The 24293-nt window shown below is 43.4% G+C and overlaps 1 protein-coding gene across 1 annotated transcript in view; it reads right to left on the minus strand.

Annotated features, from left to right (window-relative positions):
* Nucleotides 1-6933, minus strand: part of RAB11FIP2 (RAB11 family interacting protein 2) — a 32984-nt gene extending 26051 nt beyond the window's left edge. The window contains exon 1 of the mRNA XM_032191109.1: nucleotides 6384-6933. Coding sequence (XP_032047000.1) covers nucleotides 6384-6736 — 353 coding nt within the window. The 5' untranslated portion in view covers nucleotides 6737-6933. The remainder of the gene's footprint in view (nucleotides 1-6383) is intronic.
* Between the last annotated feature and the right edge of the window lie 17360 nt (nucleotides 6934-24293).

Consider the following 24293-nt stretch of genomic DNA (forward strand, 5'->3'; position numbering starts at 1 on the left):
AAATTTACTCCACCAAATCTCAGTAACAGAAATGTCCCCAGCTAATGGCTAAAAAACAGCATCCAAAGTGCTGACTTGTCTAACAAATTCCTTAGCAGCAAACACACCTTCAAAAAAATACAGGAGGTATTTTTTCCTAGCAAGTCAGTCTCATACCATACCAGGAGTTTCACCAAAAAGGTGGAAAAGTAGGAAAATTAAGGCAAGGGACTGAGCCCAGCCTCCATAGCGCATGAGGGGAAATGCAGAAGAAAATGGATTATTTATTAAGATAAGTGATGACATTCACAAAGATGAATACTATTACTTTCTGGAAGCCAACCGAAATGAGATATACAAAGTAGAGTTTAAAAATAAATATTACAGACTGACATTGTAACACCACAAAACATATGGGAGCTGACACATATTACAATACCCGTACAAAGGGGTTAGCTAACATCAGCTGGAATCAAAGTAATTAAACCGGTCTTCGTTTACACTATTTATTGTTTTGGCTGAAGACCGCGTGTGAAAACTTTTATTTCAGAAACAAAATAAGTGAAGGTATGAGGATTAAGGCGAGCTATTTCAGTTGTGTGTGTGGAAGCATGCGTGTGTGCACAGAAACCGGCGCACAGAAGGATTGCAGTCCAGATGGCACTCAGGCTCTGAGTCAGAATTATGACTTATTCGGGATACATGCTCACAGTTGTTGTCGAAACCTAAATGCTGGGAATATTGCTAGCCCATTTTAAAATATTGCTATGTTCCAGCTACAGCTGGGCTCCACTTCTTGGTTTCCCCCATAAGCAGCTTTTTCTTCTGTTTGTTCCCCACTACCAACTTTCCTCCTTCTTTTTGTTTTGTTTGTTTGTTTCCTGAGTGCTACCATGAAAGCAACAGAACGAATCCATATGGATCCTCCATGCTGCTTTTGTACCTTTGAGAAATTTTGTAATTACTGCTCTTCCCACTTTTGACTAGAGCAGAATGAGTTTTTCTCTCTTGCTTTAACCACAACATTTTGATAATTTCTGTTCCAGCCTGCCATTTCCACTATTATTTAATACTGTAAAGTGAGCCAAAATACATTGTTCTGGTTTGAAATAAACATAAGGCTCAGAAACAGTAAATAATATTTATTATGTTTTGTATAATTATTTATAAAAGTGCTTCTTGACGAGCACTGAGCCCCCCACAATCCTGCTTTCTGTTTATTCACAGTTGTTTGCTGACTCGATCCAAGCTGCACTGGAAGCCTGCCTCCTGCTCACGCTGCTGCAGATGAGAGAGGACAGGGCAGAGGCAAGCGAAGGGGGAACCTTTCCGTATAATAGAGGGCAGCTGACGAGAAGGAATTCACATTAATTTGGAGGAAGTCACAACATTTTCCTCTCTTTCAGGAAGCTCAGCAGTCATAAGAAGAAGCACGTACGTTAATGTGAAGTGGTATTGATCGAGGTCAATCTTCAATTTTTGTGCTTTGCTTCATGAGAAGTTGTTTGCGACTCTTTTATATGGCCAGCGTACACAGAGGACAAACATCTTAGATAAGGCCAAGACTCCTTCACTGTACTCCGCTCAGATAAACATTTTTGTCAATACTGCTGCAATTTGACGGTGTGGAGAGGAGGCTGAGGTATTACAGAAACCAGGGAGAAGGGGAAATAAGTCACATACCTAAAATGTCTCCTCCAAAAAAAAAATATTTAAGAAATAACAACTCTACTACGTCCTGCCCCCTCTAGATTTAACCTTCCAGAGAAGTGTTGCACCTTGAATCAGCTGAAGGTGTAATAAAATTAGCTCTCCAGGAAAGCTAATAAAGGAATGGACAATAAATAATGTGGAATTAGAGGACAACAAGGACCAAATGAATGCTGATGAAATAAGTAATATCATGGTGAAAGCTAATGAAAATTCTTTCTTCTGCTGTTGTGCTCATTTAGCAGGAGTAAAAAAAAAAACAAAACAAACAACAAAAAAAAACTACGCCCAGTCATTAAGAAAGCTACTGAAAAATACTGCAGTAAATTGTGTCAGTAAATGGGTATTTTTCACTCCATAGTAATTCAAAAATTTGTTTTGATGTTACGCAGCGTCAGATCATCAGCAGTATCAAGGCAACTATGAATTATAACAATTGAAATAATTACAAAAATATAAATACACTTTAAAACAGCACAGTCACCCATCATCATTTAAATTTAACTGCAAGAGCAAAAGAGGTGCATTTGTTCTAGGATAGCAGGCCAAAAAAAATGCAACGTATTTAACAGTATGAATAAAAAGGAAAAATGCCATGGGATTTTACTGGAAAAAAAATAAACTATGGCAGAAATCTAAGATCAGAAGAATTATGTTCAATGTACCTCCAATGAAGCCGTATCTCCCAAGTTTCTCAAACAGTTAAATAAACTCACTAAAAACTCCAGACATCTGGAGCCTAGTTTCAAGCCTGGAGAAATGAACAGAAAGAGTAAAAAGCGCCTGCCCATTCCTAATTACAGCAGAGTCGCCAGAGAGTCAAATTTACAAAGCTACCACAATGCGATGGGCATTATTTTTATTTTATTTCCATAAAGGCAGAAAGAAAATGAACTAGGATCCTGCAGATGCTTTGGCTGAGGTCTCTGGAAGAAACCTAGCAAATGACCATCTGAGCAGCATCTGGATCTAACTGTTCCAGGAATTTTCACTTTTAAGAAATTGAAAAATCATCAGTTTAGGAAGAAAAAGGACATTGCATGATGGTGCATACAGAACTTTCACTATTAAATTATACTAAATCGTTGCTTTGTTTCATTAAACCCTGTGTCACAGCAAGTTTCTTGGAACACCAGACATGCAAATCTTACCGTGAGGCCTCTGCCTAAAAACTTCACTGCATAAAGTATTTTTCTTAAGGTGTCAAAAGCAACAAACAAAAAACATTATACATAAAAAAGGATTATTTTTCTCTAGCGTGTTTTTCAAGCTGCAGTGAATATGTAAAAGGTACCTCTTCCAAATTATCAAATATTAAATTAAAAAAAAATACAAAAAGCTGAATGTCACACACCCTGTACTCTTCCTAGGAATTCAAAATCAGCTGGTAGCCTTCACTTCTCATACCTCCTTACTAAAAAAGCACTAGGGAATTGCTGACAGGGTTCAGCATTGTGTAGAATATTAAATATCTTTTTTGCAATACCCTGGTGACTCTTGAGTCTGTCTCTTACAGCACCATATGTACAGCTGTGTTGGAAAGAGGAAGCTATTAAATATATTAAAAAGTAGAAATATTACCAATAGACACTTCATCAAATAACTGGATCTCATTCATCCCCAAACAAAGCAAGAAATGTTAAGGTTACATCAACATAAGAAAATAACTCTGGATTTAATAACACCACAAGCCTGTTGAACATATTTGAAAGTAAAAACATTGCTTAATAAAACAGATTAGTGTTTCTGAAACAATGAATATAGCTTTCAACCATCAAATGCTTCGGTAATAAAGACATTGGACTCGGTCTTGAAAGGTACTGGATATCTCAGTTCCCACACCACAGTCACGGCTAGATGGTCTTCAGGTCCAAATATATCACCCTCAGTTTACTGCCAACTTCGGACTCGGAATATTTTGTATCAAAAAGGATTTAATAAAAGAAAAAAAGAAAGAGAAAGCATTTTTTTGAGATCACATTTGTGAGTATTTTCTTGAAAGTTTGCCCCCCTCTCACATACACATTCAAATATTTCATCCACATCTCCAGCTAACGCTTATGGGAAACAGCAACAGCAGACATGCATTCACGAAGGCATAAAGGAGACGACCACAATAACATTTCAAAAACATCTAAATGCTTAAGGACCACGTTATTTTTTTTTTTCCAAAATGATTTTCCAAGGGACACATTTTTTTTGGTTTCTAAGCATATTAAGACCACAATAAGAAAGTGGATTTTCAATGGCTCCTACCTCGTAAGAGTTTAAATCAGCAGTAAGAGAGCACGTGCTGCCAAAACTCCAAGCAACCATCTAGCTGCGCTTTTACACGCAAGACTTTTACAAGTAGGGCTGTTAGGCTCTAGAAGCCTAACACCCATCAGCTTCTAATAAGATTTGCAATCTTAAATGCTCAAGTAACTCCTGAAAACAGGACTTAGGCTGTTTGTAAAAGTTTCCCGACGGGCCCCTGTCTGGTGAAGCATAGCTCGCAGGCAGCACAGAGCGCTCTCAGGAGCCCTCGCGTTTTCAGTGGTGGTCTGGGGAAGCATTGCTGCACGTTTATGTAGCAGGAGTTCTTCTCTCACACTTCAGAGAAAGAAATGAAAGAACAACGAACACATATGAAACCGGGCTAAGCACAACTTCACGTAAAAAGTACTGGCAGGATCTGAATATTTATTGAATTGACAAGGACTATGTTAATTTTGCCAGTTATAAATTCTTGAGATAATTTTTTAACACTCCAAAACTATTTTTACTAAAATTGATGCAGAAGTGTTTGGATCCCCAAAGGGAAACAGGTTTTCTTATTCACAGTAATACATGAATAATTTACATATTTTCCTCCAGTTTGTGAATACTTACTTTTATCTAGTTTGACAAAGTTTTCACATTTAGTAGCATTTTTATGTCATCCATTCACCTTTTTCTTGCAGAGCAGCTAGGTGTTTAACCTAAAGCAGTTGTCTACTGACTTTCAAGATAATTATAGCTGATGATTAAAAGAAAATTTAAGATCCCTGTCTGAAGAACACTGAAACTTTTTGAACCAAGTGTAAACAGAAATTAAGACCCTAAGGCTAGAGGCATTAACATGTATTGCAAAAAGATAACTGTACCGCTACTGGTTTTGCCTTATCTTTTTAAGATAAGCAATTAAAAGGTGTATTACTTTGCACTACAGACCCACAACAGATTCTTTATGGACATGTTGTTCCCTGTTATATGGCTAGTGAACATACTGCTTTGTTAAAAATTCAGTTAAAAAAAACAAACACAAAGCAAAGACAGCTTTGACCTGTCTTTGGTGCTCCTTCAACCTCAACCACCACTCCACATAAGCAGAACCAGGTTTTGAGATGGTTTTCAGGCTGTGATCAACAAGATCTGGCTAGTGTTGCTGCACTGACTGCCGCCTCCAACTGTCTGCTCTGACTCTGCTGGAGGTTGACGTCTCCAGAGCACAGTCAGCAAAAGATAAACGATGCCAGAGTCTTAGTCACTTTGATGCAAAGTCCACCACCTCACCATAAACCACCACCTCTAGCAGGATACCTCTAACAGAAGAACTGCCTAACTTTGGTTTTACCAGCTGAGGTTTGGGCACGGGTTTCTTTCTACTCTACTGAAGAGAGAGGAGGGAAGAAAGACATCTGGGGCAGGAACTTCTTAACTGCTGCAGAACATCTTTGACCACTCACAGCTTGCTTAGAGGTCTCCATGCTGTTCTCGTACTACTCCTGTGCGACAAATCTAGCTAAACCAAACACAAATAATTTAGTCATAGGCATGCTAGCAGTACACTTACACCTCTACAGTTATTCCCATACACTTTGAATGATAAATCAATGAATCACACTGGCACCAGACATCTTGGTACAACCATTCCCTCACTAGAGATGCTAACAATTTTACTAGTTTTGTTAAAAAACAGACTCACAAGAACAGTTAGATGCATTTACTGTTAAGTCTAATAAACTGCTATGATGCTTTTTTAAATTATATTTTTATTTTTTGCATTCTAGTGAATTTGCTGGCAAACAACATTTTTACTTGAAAAGTATTCTGTAGGTAATAATGGAGGCTACTACAATGGCAGAAATTTCTCTTCTGTCTTCTCCGTAGAGGCCTGCTTGCAGGATCACGGCCTAAGACTAAACAGGATCAGAAAAGTACCATACTGCTGTGGGAAACCTTCATTAAGTCACAGTTCATTAACCACTAAAACATAAATATAAAATATTTAAAGACACATGGTTGGAGCGATCGGAGAAAAACATTTTTAGAGGGAATGACACCAGGCTTCAGAGTGTGAGTCTCAAACAGGTACAAGCTGAACGGGGATTCTGCCTTTAGCAGAACAGAAAAAAAGAAATCATTAGAAAAACAGACTGTAATGAGCTCATGTTGCACACAATAATCTGTCAAAAAGTGTTAATGTTATTGACAGCCCTGCCCTGCGCTGGGTGACCACTATGATTACAGTAAATTTCTCTTTGGAAGAGGTCAGTCCCCACTGACATAACTGTATATGCCTGGGGCTTTGAACGCACCATAGAAGAAAGAAATGTCCTAATTTCGTTTCAAAATTCCTTAATCACGAGGCTTCTATTTCCCATCCCCCCTCCAAAGCGCGTGCACACAAGTTAAAACGAGAAAACAAACAAAACCAAAGAACCGTCACTCACTCTGTTTTCCTCCTTTGCTTGTCCTCAAATATATCGTTCAGGCTGATCGCCACCTGGCCCAAAAACTTGTCCAGCCCCACCAGCGACCTGTGCATGACAATCAGGTACAGGATGTATCTGTCTGGGTTCTCCTGCATGAGTAATCCGGGCAGCTCGAAGGAGGCCTCCTCTTTCCATACCGGATCCAGGGTCTTCTCGGCTACCGAGGTGGAGTACTTCTCCTTGCCCAGCTGGATGATGGTGTACGCGTCGTTGGTGCCACCTTTGCCTTTGGGCTTCAGCCCTTTGGCTTGAAGCACCGTGACTTGCACGTGAGTTGGGAACCACTTCTGGGCTTGCTCTGCCAGCATCATCTTCCAAGCAGCAACACCCGGGGGGCCGCGAGCCTCCGGCAGGGCACTTCCAGCACCGACACCTGTCAGCCTCGGGGCGCTCCCCAGCCACTTCTCCCTACGCCTGGCACCCCCCGGCCCCCGCCAGCCCTACCGGCGGCTCCATCCGTCCTATTCCCGTCCCCTCCACGGCCCCCAGCTTCTCCCGGGGCCGCCCGGCGCTGCCCGGAGCCCGGCTCCCCGCCCGCCCGCTGCCGGCCGGCCCCGCCGCCCGCAGGGCATCCCCCGGCCCCGGGCCCGCCTCAGCCGCTCCCCCTTCGCCCGGGCCGGGCTCCCCGCAGGCCTCCCCCGGCCCCTTACGGTGTCGGTGCTGCCGGAGGGCGGCGGGCAGAGCCGCGGGGCCGGCCCCGCCGCCGCCTCCTCAGCCTCTCGCCGCGCTCCCCCCGGCCTGACGGGCCTGGCGGGCCGGCTCCGCCGCTTCCGCCTTCCCCATGCTGCCGGCGGCGGCGGCGGTCAGAGGGCAGAGGGCAGGGTTCGCCCCCTCCCCGCCGCCACAGCCACCGCCACAGCCGGGCGGTGCCACCCCTTCTCCTTCCCCACCGGCCGTGGCTGGGCTCTGAGGAGCTCTTCACCCGCATCTGCCCGGGGAAGGCTCCTCACGGGGGCTGAGGGGGAGCAGGGCTCGCAGGTCGGCCCCAGCCCGGCTTGTCCTGGTGTAAGCTGCCTGAGGAAACCCTGGAACTTCTGCTGGTTTATTTTTTTTCCTTCCTACCCCACCCTGACAACCGTATTTAACTTAAATGAGGAAGCAAAGATAGCCGGCAGAGGTTTTGAGGACACAGTTCTGTTAACACACCTGGAGTCAATGGGTGTTTGTGCAAATGCCTCTGTAAGCAGAGTCACAGGCATTAACTTCACTTCTGAAAAAACAAAAACAAAACAAAACAAAAAAACACCAGAAGCCCACACACGCAATATCAGTTGCCAGGGTCTATATCCCACCCATGTAAACCACAGCAAGCGGAGAAATCAGCAGCCCAGTCAGATAATACTTCATCCACCACCCCTCACTCACGAGTCCCTAGCCCATGGCCCACGGGTTAGTGAGCAACAAAAGCTTGGGAGACCTTCTCCTGCTGCGCTGAGCTACAGGAAATTAAAAAGTTAAAGTTGAAGGCCATTAGGGAGAATAAAGTATGATGCTGCCCACAACACGTAACGCTGAGCGAGTTATTGTCCAGGGTCAGAAAAGGTTGGGGATCGCTGGTCTGCACACAGTCATTAGTCTCCCTTTACAAGCTGAGCCTAGGCTCATGTTATCTCTAACAGTTTAAATAACTACTTGGATGACCCTTAAGTTTTGACTGTGAACTGGATATTTGTCTGCATGCTCTGATAATTAATGCGGTGCTGGCATGTCGTTCCTCTTCCTCACTGTATCTGCTTTCTGTTCATGTTGGAAGATAGTCCAGTTGGAAATGATAACTCCAGAACATTTCTTGGGATCATACTTAGACAAAAGCATGTAACTGAGTTGTTTAGGGTAGCAGTTTCTTGAAGAGTATGAACGCCATCACTCCAAATGTCTCCCACTGCCTCCTCCTTTACCCCTGCTGCTATTTCTGAGCGCGATGCTGTAAGGTGTGGGACATCCCTTTGGCCAGCCTGGGCCAGCTGTCCTGGCTGTGTCCCCACACTGCTGCTGGTGCACCCCCCAGCCCAAGACTGGCCGAGCAGAAAGTCCTTGCGTCTGTGTAAGCACTGCTTTGCAACAACTAAACATCAGTGTTTTATCACCACTGTTTTCATCAAAAATCCAGAATACAACTTCATTTGAGCCTCTACAAAGAAAATTAACTCTATCCCAGAAAAAAAGAAAACAAAACACACATGACAAAATCCACCCCTTATTCCACACTGCTTAAGCCATGCTCAGGTCCCACACTTTCCTATACATCCTCATTAATCACCACTCTTCAATTAACACACCGATATCATTCCCTTAGTCTGTAGACCACCCCTGGGATGTCCATAAAATGTCCACAGGTTTTTTTTTCAGTCCATGACTTAGCTTCTCTGGTATGGTGGTTGCTCAAGACAGAAGAAGCAGTATGTTGTGTGAAGTTACTGGACACCAAAGCCAGCTCGGGTCAGGTCACTTGCTGCGCTGCTTGTGAGGCTAATCCTCCTAAATTTCAAGTGGCTCCTGCTATAGTACTTCCCATAATATGCAACTCAGAGTTACAGTAATTTAAAGATTTATCCATCAAAATCTCCACCCTTGGTCCCTTTGGACCAGACTACAGGGTTTAAGATTGCAAAGAATTCCTCCCCTCGCCCCTGCTCCAGCCTGGACTTATGTTATGCATTGGCCACAGTCCTTCAAGAGGTACCTGCTCCAGCACGGCCTTTTCCATGAACCACAGTCCCTTCAGAGATCTACCAGCTTTGTAAGCACTGCTCAGCAACAACTAAAATATCAGTGTGTTATTAACATTATTTTTCTCCTAAATTAAAACAAAAACAAACATACCAGCCACTATGAAGAAAATCAATTCTATCCAGCTGAAACCATGACAATGAGATACCATTGATCAAATTAAGGCTGCACATCAACTCTTTGGGATGAATCACCTTCACCCCTCATCTGGAAATTGCTTGCCCTCCTCTCCAGCTGCCAGTGTCCCCTAAGATCCTTTGGTTTCTTTCCCAAATGTGTCACAATAAGTTTTTAACAAAGTTCCCAGGCAGAATTGATGTGCTTGAGGATGGTGTAGCAATATTTAAGACAAATGGCTGGAAGAGTGTGGAAGGATAATGATAAAAGTGTTCTGCAGGAGGCTGAGGCAATGGGGATAAAACACTGGGGAACCAGTAAGGCACATTTAAATCACATTATTTCTTAAATGAATTTTACCACATACAACTTCTGTTTTAATGGAGTATTCTTCATTGCATCAAATCTAAACCAAGCATGATGCAATTGTCAAATCAAAACAAGAAATGAATTTTAGGTAGGCAGAATGTATTTATTTAATCAGAAATTTAAGTCAGAAATCATGTTTTGCATGCTGTGTCATAGAAAAAGTTTTATGAGCTCTTACAGCAGGCAGGATTTGTGCTTTTTCCTTGAATTTTATTGGTATTCTATTTTTTCATCACATCAGATCTTTCTGAATTGGGACTAGCTTGAATACATATGCTTGCAGCTGAACAGGGGAAGAGGAAGATGAAGGAACTTTTGTAACTCGGCCTAAAATACACCAACACAACACACAGTCTGCTGTTCCTGATTTAAAAGTCAGTGACAGATTATTAGCCCTATTCTCCTTGTCCACAACCTGGCATGTGAGAACGACAGAGGGAAGCCTTTCTCCCCGTCATTTCTCTCCCTCTCTCTGTTCATCTGGCGGAGCAGGCAGTGGGGACCTCTCAGCTCCCCCACTCCCATGAATCAGAGTGAATTTTGTTCAAAGGTGCACCAGATATAATTTATTCCCTCTTATAGCCCTCCAGGGTCAAGTTGCAATCCAGCCTTTTGATTCCATCCTCTTTGGAATAGGGACATTGTCTTCTTGAATGTAACGTGCAATATAAATGACAAAACATCTCAGTTAAATAATGATATCTCCAGCAACACAGCATCCCCTGACACTATGTTAGAGCATTAATCCAGAAACGACTCAGATTCCCATTTACTAAACCACCGCCACCACTCAGTGGCTGCATGCACTGTAGGTTTTGCTCATCACTGTCCATGATTCACTGAGTATCACACTAGAAAAATCCATTTTGTTTTCTATGCGCGGCTTTGGTGACGAGACTGTACTGTTCCTTCACTTTTGCTTTTCCTCCATGTTGAGACCAAGCATTGTGGGTGCAGGACAAACAGTGTAGGAATATCCGTGGTCATTAAGATTAAATATGTTGCCTTAGCAGTACAGTGGGAATGCTAATGAGAATGACTAATCTTTGAGAAACCCTTTTTTCTGCCTGAATTTGAAGCGGCCACTAACCAAACAACAGTTCATGTGGGGAAGGATACTATGACGCTGAGGGGTGATGGATAAATTCTCTTGTCACTGTCTTTTTGCTGATTAGAATAAGCAGACAAAAATAGATACAGGAGAAGGAAAGTCCTGGGACTCTGGAAGAGATAATTAACACTCAAATGCCTCTTGGGTAAAGAGAGGCGTTTTCCTTAGACTGTGTTTTTGGCAAGATCTGCAATTCGTGCTTGCTCGTGAAAAGAGCTCATCTTTTTATGTGTCAAGGTCATCACGTTCCTTCCTCTAGTTAGCTCATGTCACTAAAATGCATCTTAGTCATAAAAAGCTGTTTATTTTGAGTGGTTTATTTAGGAAGGAATTACAAAGTGGACTGAAGATGAGGGAAGGGGCGTTACCTCAAAAAGAGGAGGTGCAGGAGCAGTCAGGACAGGACAAATAGTGCAAATCAGAACCATAGAAGCCTTTCTGAGACCATCAGTTCTAGCTTTGATGGCTTTTTTTCAACAGCAAGAGTTCTGGCCTTGCATTTCTCAGCTGTCTTCCTTCAGCCCTCCACTGGGAAGAGGGAGTTAGGGGAGAAGAACAAGGCAGAGAACGATGCAAGAGCTACCAGGCTTCCTCAAAGCAAAATCATTTTTAACACAATGTAGCTCTCAAGGGAGATATTTTTGAATGCAAGCTCCAAGCATAACGTTTTAAGCTCAAAAATCTTTAAAAAAGAACTGGAAGAAAAGACATGATTGAATATACTCAGAATAAGTGGACTTGGACAGAAAACAAGGTACAATGATGAGAGAGTTTAAAAAGCGATTATCACAGAACAACAGTGGATATCTACAGTGTATTTAACATGGAACCTTAATCCTCATGTGTGCCATCTATCTCTATTACACATTCTTCCAAGCATTTCTGGCCCAAAAGATCAGCTTTTTACTTTTTTGTGTTTTCATTTTTAAAAAAGGGTATTCCAAGAATTACGGTGGATTTTTGTCAGTTTCAGTAATTTGAAATTCCCTCTCCACTCTCATTACTGAGCCAATGGTACATCTGATTAAACATCAGGCTTGATATTCTGGCTGCCCTTGCACAAGAAAAGGCAAGAAAATCTTTTAGCCTACTCTGCTCCGAGGCTGTTCGATCCTCTGCTTTTCATTTCCAGCTGCATACTTGCTAAAGAGGATCAGAGCAGTTTACAGTGGTAAACTGGAGCAGATAATCTGGTGATTTAATTTCTCCCCGACTTCTATTTATGAAGTAGGAAGCTTTTCACCTTTTTTTTTTTTTTTTTTTTTTTTTTTTTTAAATGCTATCTCTTCTTTGAAATTATTTGCTGAATGATTCTTTGTTGGCAGATCTCGGGTGAGGTGTTTGTTTTGAACATTATGCAGTTGTGAGGCACAGGCTAGTTTTGTCTAGACATGCAGCAAGCTCCTGCTTTCAGCCTAGACGACTAACTTTCAGTAGCTGTTGCAACTGTCCAGATTACACATTTACTGGAGAGACTATGCAAATTTTTGAGACTGAACACAGTTGTTTGTTAACTTTATCTTAGCTTTTGTTATTGTTTCAATTACTGACTTCTTCAGGAATTCAGCAGAATTAATTGATTGCAGAAATCAGATTGCTGGGCTCAAACCCACCACAGTGAATTGGAAAGTTTTTCTCATGCTACTGTTCCTGTCTGCTCGCTTGGTTTGAGAAAAACAATAAACCGTTAAGCTGAATGCATTTTGATGGAAACATTGAAAGCTAGGTGAACATATGCATCGTGTTTCTGGTCTGAACACAAACATTGCATCCCCAAATATGGGGATTCCTGGTTTTCTGAGGCTGGATGAGGTAGGCAATGTCCCGCTTGGCACAGTCCCTTTTACTTTTCACCTTCACTCTTATGGCCAGTCTCCTCCAGATCTCATCCTTCAGCTCCCTTTGGCCTCAACAGGAGGGATGAATCTTCCTATAGCTCTCAACAGCCATACACATGCTTTCTTGCTGGTTTGAAGCTCTCAGGTACTGCCACTGTCATTGCTTCTGTGCCTTTCTCCTCTGTCACCAGGGTTTTTCCTCCTCTTTGCTTAGGATGTAGCTTCTGTCTTCCCTACCTCATTCTTCACTGGTACACGAAGGATCGCATGACAAATAGCAAAGTAAGAGTGTGCATAAAGAAGGGGGTGAAGGATTGAAATCAGGCAAATACACATTGAATTTTCCATTTTTTTAATTAAAATCTGGTAATCTGATATAAAACTATTCAACCAGAAATCTGGAGTAACAGTTACACTAGAATAAGTAGAATATTGGACTTGAAATAAACACCAGGTAACACTAAGAATGTTGGAACCATCATCTTTTTCATTCATTTTTTGTTGAACTTCTTTCACAGCCTTTCAGCAGCTTCATTAGTAGCCTTCCAACGGTGAGGGTGACAGGGCATTGGAACAGGCTGCCTAGGGAGGTTGAGGAGTCTCCTTCTCTGGACATATTCAAGGCCTGTCTGGACGCCAACCTGGGCAGCCTGCTCTGAGGAGGGGACCAGGACCAGGGACCAGCTGAGAATCCATGTAAGTAACGTCACTGAAAACAGACAAGGTGAAGGAAGTCCTCAAGCTCCCCAACACAAAACAACTGTAGAACCCAGGAACACTTACCTGCCATCTTCTGAACTTGAGTCACTGCCAAACTACTTCATGGGGAAGTAGCACCACCAGGGTTTTCCTGTTCTGAAAAGTCACCACCAATGTAACTAGCTCACAGAGTCTCAAAAACTATTTCACAGAGATGGTAGAGAACCTGAAGAAAAAGCAGCCTACTGGGGAACACTGAGTTGGGATGGGGGAGAGAAACAGGAAAACGAAGCCTGTAGTTCGAGACAGAGGCAGTTTAATAAGTGATGCACAATGCAATTGCTCACCACCCGCTGACCAATGCCCAGCCTATCCCCGAGCAGACGGCCCCCCCATCCCAGCTAGGCACCCCTATCTATTGTTTAGCATGATGCCAGAGGGTATGGAATATCATATCCCTTTGGCCAGTTTGGGTCAGCTGTCCTGGGTCTGTCCCCTCCCAGCTCCTGCTGCACCCCCAGCCTGCCCAGTGGCAGGACAGAGTGAGAAGCTGAAACGTCCTTGGCTTGGTGTAAGCACTGCTCTGCAACTATTAAAACATCAGTGTGTTCATCCTAATCCACAACGTAGCACCCTACCAGCTCCTAGGAGGAAAATTAACTCTATCCTAGCTGAAACCAGGACAGCTGTTTTCTGTCAGGTCATGGGAAGAAGATTGGCTGGCTTGGGGGAGCTTCTGTACACGTGGCTTTTAGGCTGCACCCAAACTGTTCCTCTAGATCTCGAAGTCTGAAGATGGCTGAGTGGTTAGAAAGCTGCCTGGCAGAGAAGGGCCTGGGAGTATTGGTTGATAGTGGGCTGAATATGAGCCAGCGGTGTGCTCAGGTGGCCAAGAAGGCCAACAGCATCCTGGCTTGCATAAGAAATAGTGTGGCCAGCAGGGCTAGGGAAGTGATTGTCCCCCTGTACTCGGCTCTGGTGAGGCCGCACCTCGAGTACTGTGTTCAGTTTTGGGCCCCTCGCTACAAGAAGGACATCGAGGTGCTCGAGCGAGTCCAGAGAAGGGCGACGAAGCTGGCGAGGAGTCTGGAGAACAAGTCCTACAAGGAGCGGCTGAGGGAGCTGGGCTTGTTCAGCCTGGAGAAAAGGAGGCTCAGGGGCAACCTTATCACTTTCTACAGGTACCTTAAAGGAGGCTGTAGTGAGGTGGGGTTTTGGTCTGTTCTCCCATGTGCCTGGTGACAGGATGAGGAGAAATGGGCTAAAGTTGCGCCAGGGGAGTTTTAGGTTGGATGTCAGGAAGAACTTCTTTACCGAAAGGGTTGTGAGGCACTGGGATGGGCTGCCCAGGGAAGTGGTTGTCACCATCCCTGGAGGTCTTTTAAAGATGTTGAGCTTAGCGATATGGTTTAGCGGAGGACTTGTTAATGTTAGGTCAGAGGTTGGATCGATGATCTGGAGGTCTCTTCCAACCTAGACAATTCTGTGATTCTGTAAAAATTATTGACATTTTTCCTCACAGGCACGGCAGAAACGAGCTTCCGGTAGCGCTGGGCACCTCCCCTCCCGCACAGCCTCGTCCCCGTCCAGAAATGTCTCCTCCGAAGCACTGCGCCGTCGTGGCACATGAGGAGCACAGCATCCACAGGCTCCATCACCCAAATTTCTCTCTGCAGACGGCCCTGGGGGCTCCCACAGGCCACGTAAAGGGAGCCCGAGGAGCTTCGGCACTCGGGCAATGCCAGGGGTTGTGTGGGGACTGAGGGCAGGGCTGGGGGGCTGTGGCGCGGGTGACAGCACAGAGGACTTGTCACAATGGGGGGACTGCTTTTAAGGCAGCCACGGGCAGCGCTGCTTCACTTTGTCCTGAGCCATTGGCGAGGTGAGTGAAGCAGCGGGGGGAAGGCTGGGCTGGGCCAGGGCCGGGGCACAAACACCAGCCCCCCGAGGGCTGCTGAGCCTGCAGCGAGGGCCCAGCCATTCAGGACAGGGACTGTGGCTGTCACCGCCAGCCCCGGGGGTCTGCGGCTCCTGCCCCGGCTCCCTCGGCCGCCAGCCAGCTCCCACCCAGCTGACCCCCTTCTCTCTCAACTCTTGCAGACCATGGTTTCGGAACTCTTGTTCGCGTTGACTTTCCTGGGCTTAATTGAGAGCCCACAGAAAGCTGGTGATGAACTCGATGCGCCTACAACCGCGCGCATGCAGCAGCGTGCAGAGGAGCTGTAGGCTCGCATGACGCAGCTGCTGCTGGAAATCGAGCAGAGGGAGCAGGAGCACGGCTGGGCGCGTGTGGGAACCCTGCTCCTGTCGCTGCTGCAGCAGTGGCAGTTCTGGGTCGTGACCGGAGAGATCGTCCTGTTCTTTGTGCTCTGCCGCATGCTCATGAAGTTCTGCCATGAGCAGCGCAGTGCTACCAGGAAAGACATCTCTGGAAGGAAGGACGACGACTCCTCCGAGGAAGACCCCAATGACATTCTGGATGCCCGGAACACCTCCAGTGAAAGCCTCTCTATCAAGATCATGCTTGGGGTCAAGCAGGACGACTCGAACACCTACCTGAGCTTTGAATAGTCAGAGGCTGGCATTCACAGCAGCATGAGGTGGCCCCAGAGCTGCACTGTGCCAGAGATGCTGTTCTTCAGGAAACACCTCGGCATGCTTGGCACACCTTACACCTCCGACATCTGCAGCTCTGTGTCTGTATGCTGGTAGGCACCAACTTTGCCACCCGTGCCTCGACAACCACTGTCACCCACCTCCTGACCTGACCACCATCCTCGTGGCAAGCACGCACAGGAGGGATTTCACCAGCGATGATTTCAGTGGCTGTGAAGCTGAAGGAGTGACACCCTGCTTGCCACATGCCCCAGAGCTGAGCACGCTGCCCATGGAGACGATGCTGCTCAGCTGGGAATTGCTCCTCCATGTCGTCTCCACAGCAAAACCACCCCTGGGGGAGGCACACCCCGTGCAGCTGAAGACACCGCTGCCGGGAAGCTTGAAGCAGAGGCTCCTCTTTCCACCTGGACAGTGACCATCTGGGCTCCTGGGGAGTGTCCTCTCCCTCCAGGAGCTCTGAGCTCTGCAAAAATTGCAATATATATTGCAATTTGTATTATATTGTTTATATATTGTTTATTATTTATTGTAATATTGTTAATATTGTTATATTGTTGTAATATTGTTAATATTGTAATATTGTTATTTGAACAAACGCTTTGTCTTTGAGTGTCTGTACCACACCGGGTCAGGAAACGCGGGCGTGAGGTGCTGACAGCTGGGCTGCCACAGCCCCGGGGAGCATTTAGCTGAGGAGCTGATTCCGTGGGCTCCAATTGCACTCCTGGAGCTACAGCTCTGCTGCCTGTCCTGGCTCCTCCAGCAGAGCAAGGAGAACAGCTCAGCACCCTCCTCAGCGTCAGCTCCCATCGCAGTCCAAACGCTTCTTAAACTCCTGTCCCAGTGTGTGACCACCCTCTCGGTGAAGAACCTCTTCCTGATGTACAGCCCGAACCTCCCCTACCTCAGCTTGACCCCATTCCCTTGGGTCCTGTCATTGGTCACTAAAGAGAAGAGATCTCACCAAAGAGAGAGGGTTCAGTACTGGAGCCGGTTCTCTTTAATATCTTTATCAATGATCTGGGTGAGGGGATCGAGTGCACCCTCAGTAAGTTTGCAGATGACACTAAGTTAGGTGCGTGTGTCGATCTGCTCGAGGGTAGGAAGGCTCTGCAGGAGGATCTGGGTAGACTGGAGTGATGGGCTGAGGTCAACTGCATGAAGTTCAACAAGGCCAAGTGCCGGGTCCTGCACCTGGGGCGCAATAACCCCAAGCAGAGCTACAGGCTGGGAGATGCGTGGTTGGAAAGCTGCCAGGCGGAGAAGGACCTGGGAGTATTGGTGGATAGTCAGCTGAATATGAGCCAGCGGTGTGCTCAGGTGGCCAAGAAGGCCAACAGCATCCTGGCTTGTATCAGAAGCAGTGTGGCCAGCAGGGCTAGGGAAGAGATTGTCCCCCTGTACTCGGCTCTGGTGAGGCCGCACCTCGAGTACTGTGTTCAGTTTTGGGCCCCTCGCCACGAGAAGGACATGGAGATACTCAAGCAAGTCCAGAGACATTGTGGTGTAGAGGTATAATTTCAGTTCACACCTGAAGACATTCTTCTCACTACAGTTAAGACCCACAAAGTGCCAATAAATAAATAAATAAATAAATAAATAAATAAATAAATCACACACACATACACACCAAAAAAAAAAAAAATGTATTTTCAAATTAGTATTACGTGTTGGCATTATTTACTTGTCTGATCTTGCATTCAGGGCTTGATCTATGTGGAGGGGAACATGTAATGCCATGCAAGGTTGTTTGGTTGTATGACTGACAACAGAACCTTAATAGTTTGAACTGTTTGTATAGAAGCAAAATACAGAGGAGTACACTATCCCCAAGGGAAAAGTAGAAAACTGCCTGTTGCTTCTCAGGTTTAGTTTTCCCTTAAAAGGTGTAAGCATCTGTTAAGGTGTATGAGAAGGTGTAATCAGCTGTTTGAGTACAATTCTTATGTATACATGAACATTTTCTTCTCCAGTTTCCAACTTGGAGTGCAACACTTTTCATCATACTCTTAGATCAGGACTCTGATTCTAACCATGGTTCCTAGTGCAGGGAACTTTTCCAGACAAGAGAGAAGCAAACCAGTCCTCCCTGCTTTGAATGAGATGGAGATAGCAAACAAATGTAAAAGAAGATAATAAACCTGTGGGAATGTTTTCCAAGAATTGTCATAGTCCAAAAGCTTTAAATTGGTTCAATCCCTGAAAGTTAATTAGTGTAAACTCAGGTTGCATCACTGAACTTGAAGCAGTAGGATAGACTTGCACCATTGCAGAGCCTCAGTCACAGATTAAATTGCCATTGCCTCTAACTCTATGCAAGAACGAAAGAGAAAAGCACACCTTTCGACTTTGTCAGCTAATGGCAGACCTAGAGAGAAAAAAAAAAAATGTTATTTAAAAAGTAATGTTGTTTTAAGGCATTTCACCACATCTGTAATATTTGGTACTAAGCAGACAACAAATGAAAGGGAAGAGGAAGCAGTAGAAGGTACTTGCATGGCCTTAATTCACGTGGCAATTGACAACAAGAACAACTTGCAATGATTTTAAAGTGCCTTCCACCATTCACCCTTGGGACTCTCGGGACCAGGACTGACTCTGGGGACCAGATATTCTCCCCCTCTCCCTGCCACACATAACTCTCCTACCTCTCAACATATTTGTGCATGACATGCTTTAGGATTTCTTTAACCTTTGACAAAACCTGAAGTGCATTCTGGAGACATACCAAGAAGAACGTGCTCATCTGAACATCCCAAGGATAGTCGAAGCTTTGGAAGGCTACCAATGTTGAGGCTATAATTAGGCTATAATTAAACTTGCCAGTCATCCAGATTTGACCCAAACTGCCTGTGTCTCAAGATGTTAGGTGTCTGGGTTGGACTTCAGTTCAGTTTTATAAAACCATGGAGACACCTAGCTCTCAGCAGCTTTAGCTTAAGCTGTAGGCAGGCAAATCATTCTTTTTTTTTCCCCCCCCTTCTTCTTCTTCCCTGTCAAAGCATCCCTACTGTGCAAACTCCTCATGCACTTCTAACATAAAATACCTACAGGATACCTCAGGCACACCAAAAGGCCATGGTCTTGTCCGAGACCTGCAAGGATTCACATTGCCTTCAGGCAGACCTCCACATGGGATGGCACCAGGCACGTGCAGTCCCTGAGAGTTCGATTCAGATTTGATTTCCCTTTGGTTCTCCTAAAATGTAATAGAAACCTCCACGTGAACTCTTAGGGAAGCACCCATTCAAAAGAGACAGAAACACAAACTGAGGGTCAATCTAAAAAATTGCATTGGAAATAGAAATTGCCTATATGATATCTGTTTTCAGACCTAAATATGCACATTCTTTTCTTGTTTGCAGTACATATCTAATGCTTTTGGGTTGCAAACAACTTCTATGCATTGGAACTAGACATAAAAATAACATAAGGAGAGTCACAGATAATTTTGCCATCTCTACAGAGAATATATATAAATTTTTTGCACTTGACAGAAACTAAGAAGTGTTAGCAATATAAATAAATGACTTAAAAATTATGACCTTTCCTATTGAACTAGAAGAAGGAAAAGAAAAAAGAACATGAATAGATTTTTACCGTTGTCTGAGTATGAGGTTTGTTTAGAAGTATTTTTTCTGGGTTTAAATATATTATGCCTTCATTCTCTCTTTATAGGTCTCCAAGGATCTCAGAGACCATTACCTCAGAAATTATCCCAAAGTTATCAACTGTCAAGGAGAACCTCAGCAAATACCATAAAATTATGTCCCCAAAAAAGTTTTTAACAACTGGAATTCTGACCTTATCAACTTCTTTCCCCTTGTTTACAAGACCTAAACGTTCAACATTAATAGGCTGCCACTTGAGACTGGGTAAAAGTAACTTATTTGCAGATACATTAAACTCCACTATTGCTTTGTGTACTAAGTTTGTAGTTACTGCAAGATGGTGAAGTATCTACCCACCTTAAAGCAGAAACCATGTGCTGCTTGAAAGAATGAAAAGAACCTTCCTTCTTAAAGGTTGGTCTTCTTAACAAAAACATGTTTAAACTCATTCCCAAGACTCTTTCCCAGACTTAGCTGCCCCCCAAAGCTTCTTCCCAGAAACTTTCTCCTACTAAAGGCCTATCCCATGTCTCTTCTGTTGTTGAAGGGTCTAATGGGATCCACCTGCACCACTGAGTCAACTATGATTAATCTGCAGTTAACTGCAGGGTCTCAACACCTCCGATCCGTTGGTAACAGGAGAATCCTTATTCCCTGATGATACTAGGGGAGAAAATAGTAGTAATAATAATAAAAGAAAAGTAAAATAAAATAACGTAGCATAAAATATTTTAGGAAGGAAATTTTATATATTTGCTAGACTTTGATTTAACATGTATCCTTTTCAAGCCTTGATAAACCAAGACGTGTATTTTCTAACTCTTCATCCCATGTCGCAGAGCTGGTATAAATCTCAGAATGATATTTGTCATTTTGGGAGAGTTTTTTTCGCTTGCTGTGTTGATGAATAGTTCAGATTTTATATCATCATTGCCTTCTAGCAATATAAATTTCAATTTGGCTTCAGCAAGATCTTAATATAAATATGTGATTAGAAAAGGAGTCTGAATTAAATCGCTGTAGTTAAGTTTTATGTGCATTAAATGTATGTACTCCAAGCACTCTTCTCCAGTGTTGCTTACAACCCTCTTTTCTTTGAAGCATGGTTTATTCTTAGAAAACTCAAGCTGCTCCTAAAATTCTGCTCCCAGTAAGAGACAAATTAGATAAAAGCAACTTATTGAGAGAAGAGAGCTTACAGAACTCATGCAAATAGACATAGAGTGCTGCTTGACAGCCTTCTATGCTATTTTTTTTTTTTTTGTAAGAATTGTCCAACACTCAGACATATAACAGATAAAATTTCACTTTTCCAAGATATCTGTACTGCATCTTCCCAACACCAAAAGTTGGAAGGATTGTGAGGGCTATGGGAATACTGCAAATTTATTTTGGCACTGCCTAGTGCTTCAAACATCCTGGAAATCAGCACTGGATATGTTCTCATAGTCTAGATGTAAATTAGCCATATGTGCATTAGTGGCGTTATTTACAGATTGAATTGTGCAACTATACTTAGGGCCTTAGATAAATTATTTGTATATTGGGTCCAATTTTTGCTGTCATTTACAGTAATATAAATCTAGGATCACTCCACTGAAGTCAGTGGGGTAATTATTTTGAACTTTCTCCAGTGTGACTGAGAGCAGAATTTAGCTTCTGATTAGCATTTGCAGCTCTGAAGCCTTTTTCCCTACACTAAAAGTCTACTGAGAAGTCTACTCTGTCAGTTGTGTTCACTATTGCTTTAGAAATGTGCTGAGACTTTATCTCAGTCTGAAAGCAGAGCCATGCCATCAGATTTAGTTCTTTTTGGAGTAAATAAAAATGAAAATTGTTACCCTGTTTTACAATCTCTTGTTGGATATATACCTTTGTCTTCTTTGTTTCTAATACAGGAATTTCCATGAAAGTTTGTCATTGGAGCTATAACTGGTTGAGCCTCACTAATGAAGTCATAATTAACAGCGTTAGAATACAGGGGCCACCCTCTGAGTTTCTTCACCCAACACTTCGAATGGACCTCATGTTAGCAAGTGATATACTTCCTTACTTTGACCTTTGCCTTAAGCTTTTCAATGTATCTTCATGGCTTAAGCCAGTGGTGCTCCCTTTTTCCCATTTATATTTGACAGCATCTTCTATCTACCTGTGAAAATGTGGTGAATACAAGTAAAACTCCATCTGCTAGAAAAATAGGAAATCAAAGATGAAACACATCAGTCTCGATAGAAAAATAGGAACCATGCTAACACATCAGCAACTGTTCCCTAGAAACACTCTCGCTGATGTTGGAGTAAATAGGATTGTCCGTATAAGAACACAGATGTCTCATCATCCAGCAACACATGATGCTAAGACATACCAATGTTGGATGCAACTTTTTAACTGTGGTTCAAAGCTCATGTAAGAGAAACACACTGGGATACTGGTTATATCTTTTTCAACTCAGTATTTCTAATGAGAAGAAGATGTCTGAATGTATTTTATGTAGGTCATAATCATTTGAAAAAATGCATTAGCAGGCACAGGTCTTGTAAGTGATTTTAAATCATCTCCATATTTTGTTTTCCTTCAGCTTCTCCTTTGTTTCTTTGCTTCTGCTCAAACTCATTTTTCTCTAACCCATATTACTACAACAGCATGTTTACCTTCATTTGCAGTGCTAGAAAAGGCTGTATAATTAGACGCTTCATTTTGGCCATCAGATGTTCCAGCTGACTCATTTATCTCATCTGGATTTTGTGCAGTGTCCTGCCACTACCTGGGTCCTTACATTCTATTTTATAAGCCTCAAAATGCTTTCAAAAATAATTTCACTTTTGAATTTTTGAATATGGTTTGGATAAGGTTTGAGGAGAACAGGAACAGAACGATTACTGTTTACTTATTCTGTGTGTGTAACATCTCATCATAGATGAATCCTTAAGGAAGGATCCTCACAGATTAAACATTCTAACAACAAAATGTCAGGTGATAAACTTTAAGTAATGTATGTACTCTTCATGTTGGACAGTCCATCACTGCAGAGTGTACTCAAGAGCTGAGGATGCCTACTGGTCCGTTCCCCTCTGAGGGCAGTCCAGGCATGGAGGGCATCAGGAGGGAAAGTTCTTAGTGCTGTGGGCCAAGTTAGGCACTGGTGACAGAGCTTCCCAGAGTGTTGGCCTTGCTTGAAGAGGGGACCATTTGGGACGTAGGTTTCAGTGTGGTTCATATACTGGCTTTGATTTTGCCAACGAGTTCAACCAGGTAAAACTGGACTGACCGCCACACATCCTTGGTCATGGGGATCACCATGATTAACAAACCTTTCCTGGCCACAGTGCCTCACCTGGAAATCCTGCGCCCAGCCCAGTTCATAGATCAAGCAAATGTTTCTCCTCACATCAAAGTTATCCAGCCTTGACCTAAAAGCTTCTGGGATGAGGAACTCATTATTAAATTTTCCTGATGAATAGTTAACCTCACTGCTAATCGTGTCTTCTTTATCCATAACCTGAATTTGTCTATGTTCAGCTTCTAGGCCTTGATGCACTTTTATATGGAAAGTTTCAGAGCCATTACAAATCTTCTCCATGTGTAGATAGATAATAATATGTCATAATCAAGTCTCTTAACCTTTCTTTTGATAAAGTAAACAGATTAGGCTGCATACATCGATCCCTACAAGGCAGATACTCCAGATCTTGAAATCATTCTTTTCTGATCTATTTTCAATTTTCCATGCCTTCTTTGAAGTGTGAACACCAAGACTAGTCATGATATTCCAGTAGTTTTCCCACCAGCTCACACACAGCTGTACTTCTTGTGCCAGAATCCCCAGCCCAGTAATTCGGCTGCTAGCTTAGGTTTAGGAAATTCAATCTGGGGCATTAAAACACTTGCTATATATTTTCTCTTCGTAATTGGAAAGCAGTGAGAGATCAAGCAAAGGATCAAATTAGGGGAAAAAAAAGTTTCCAATTCTCAAGCTAATTGTCCCGAAAAGTTTGGAGAAGTTTGCTAGAGAGATACTCTCCCATAGAGCAATTGAGTGCTGAATGTAAGTCTGTTTATGCTTTGGACACATCTGTATGGCAGCAGCATAAAGAGTGTGGCATGCTGTTTAATATCTGTCAGGCTTCTTTTTTAAACCACTTAATAAGCATGTATGTAAATTCTATGCAATAAAAAAGTTCTAACAACCAGAACAAGAATAACCTTTTATGTGGTGGCTCCCACCCTTAATCCCAGCTTCTACATGCCAGTTCCTCCCCCCGCTTTCACATCCCCATCCCTTGACAGGTGCCAGAAGGTTTCAGAATTTCCTTGTGGCTTCACCATGGGAACTGCCATTTCACCAGGAATGAATTTGACCCACTGAGCAATAAAGCTGAGGCAAAACATTTATGCTCTACCCAGAATGGGGGAATTGCTTGTTTTTCTGTTGGCGCTCTCCTCCGGCGTTTTTTTAGCCAATAAGACCTACATGTTCACCCAACCTCCCTCTCAATTCACCTTGAGAAAGGAACAGAACTTTGAAAGTGTCGTTTTCCCAGCAACAGCTGCTGTTTTTAGCATCCAACAGTCCTTAAATCCATAGAAGGCTAGTTTATACGGACAGGGAAGCATTAAATGCTAGGAAATGAGGGTCTTTAGGTAACTATTCCAGATCTGCTATATCTGCAGTTACAGCAATTGGTGGTGTAGGTGGTGTTCTTTTACTGGCTTTTAATGAGACACATTTATTACTGCCTTGCGATAAACCAAAGTAAAGCCATAAAAGTGACTT

The sequence above is a fragment of the Aythya fuligula genome, chromosome 7 (assembly GCF_009819795.1).
Source record: "Aythya fuligula isolate bAytFul2 chromosome 7, bAytFul2.pri, whole genome shotgun sequence".
Taxonomy (NCBI): domain Eukaryota; kingdom Metazoa; phylum Chordata; class Aves; order Anseriformes; family Anatidae; genus Aythya; species Aythya fuligula.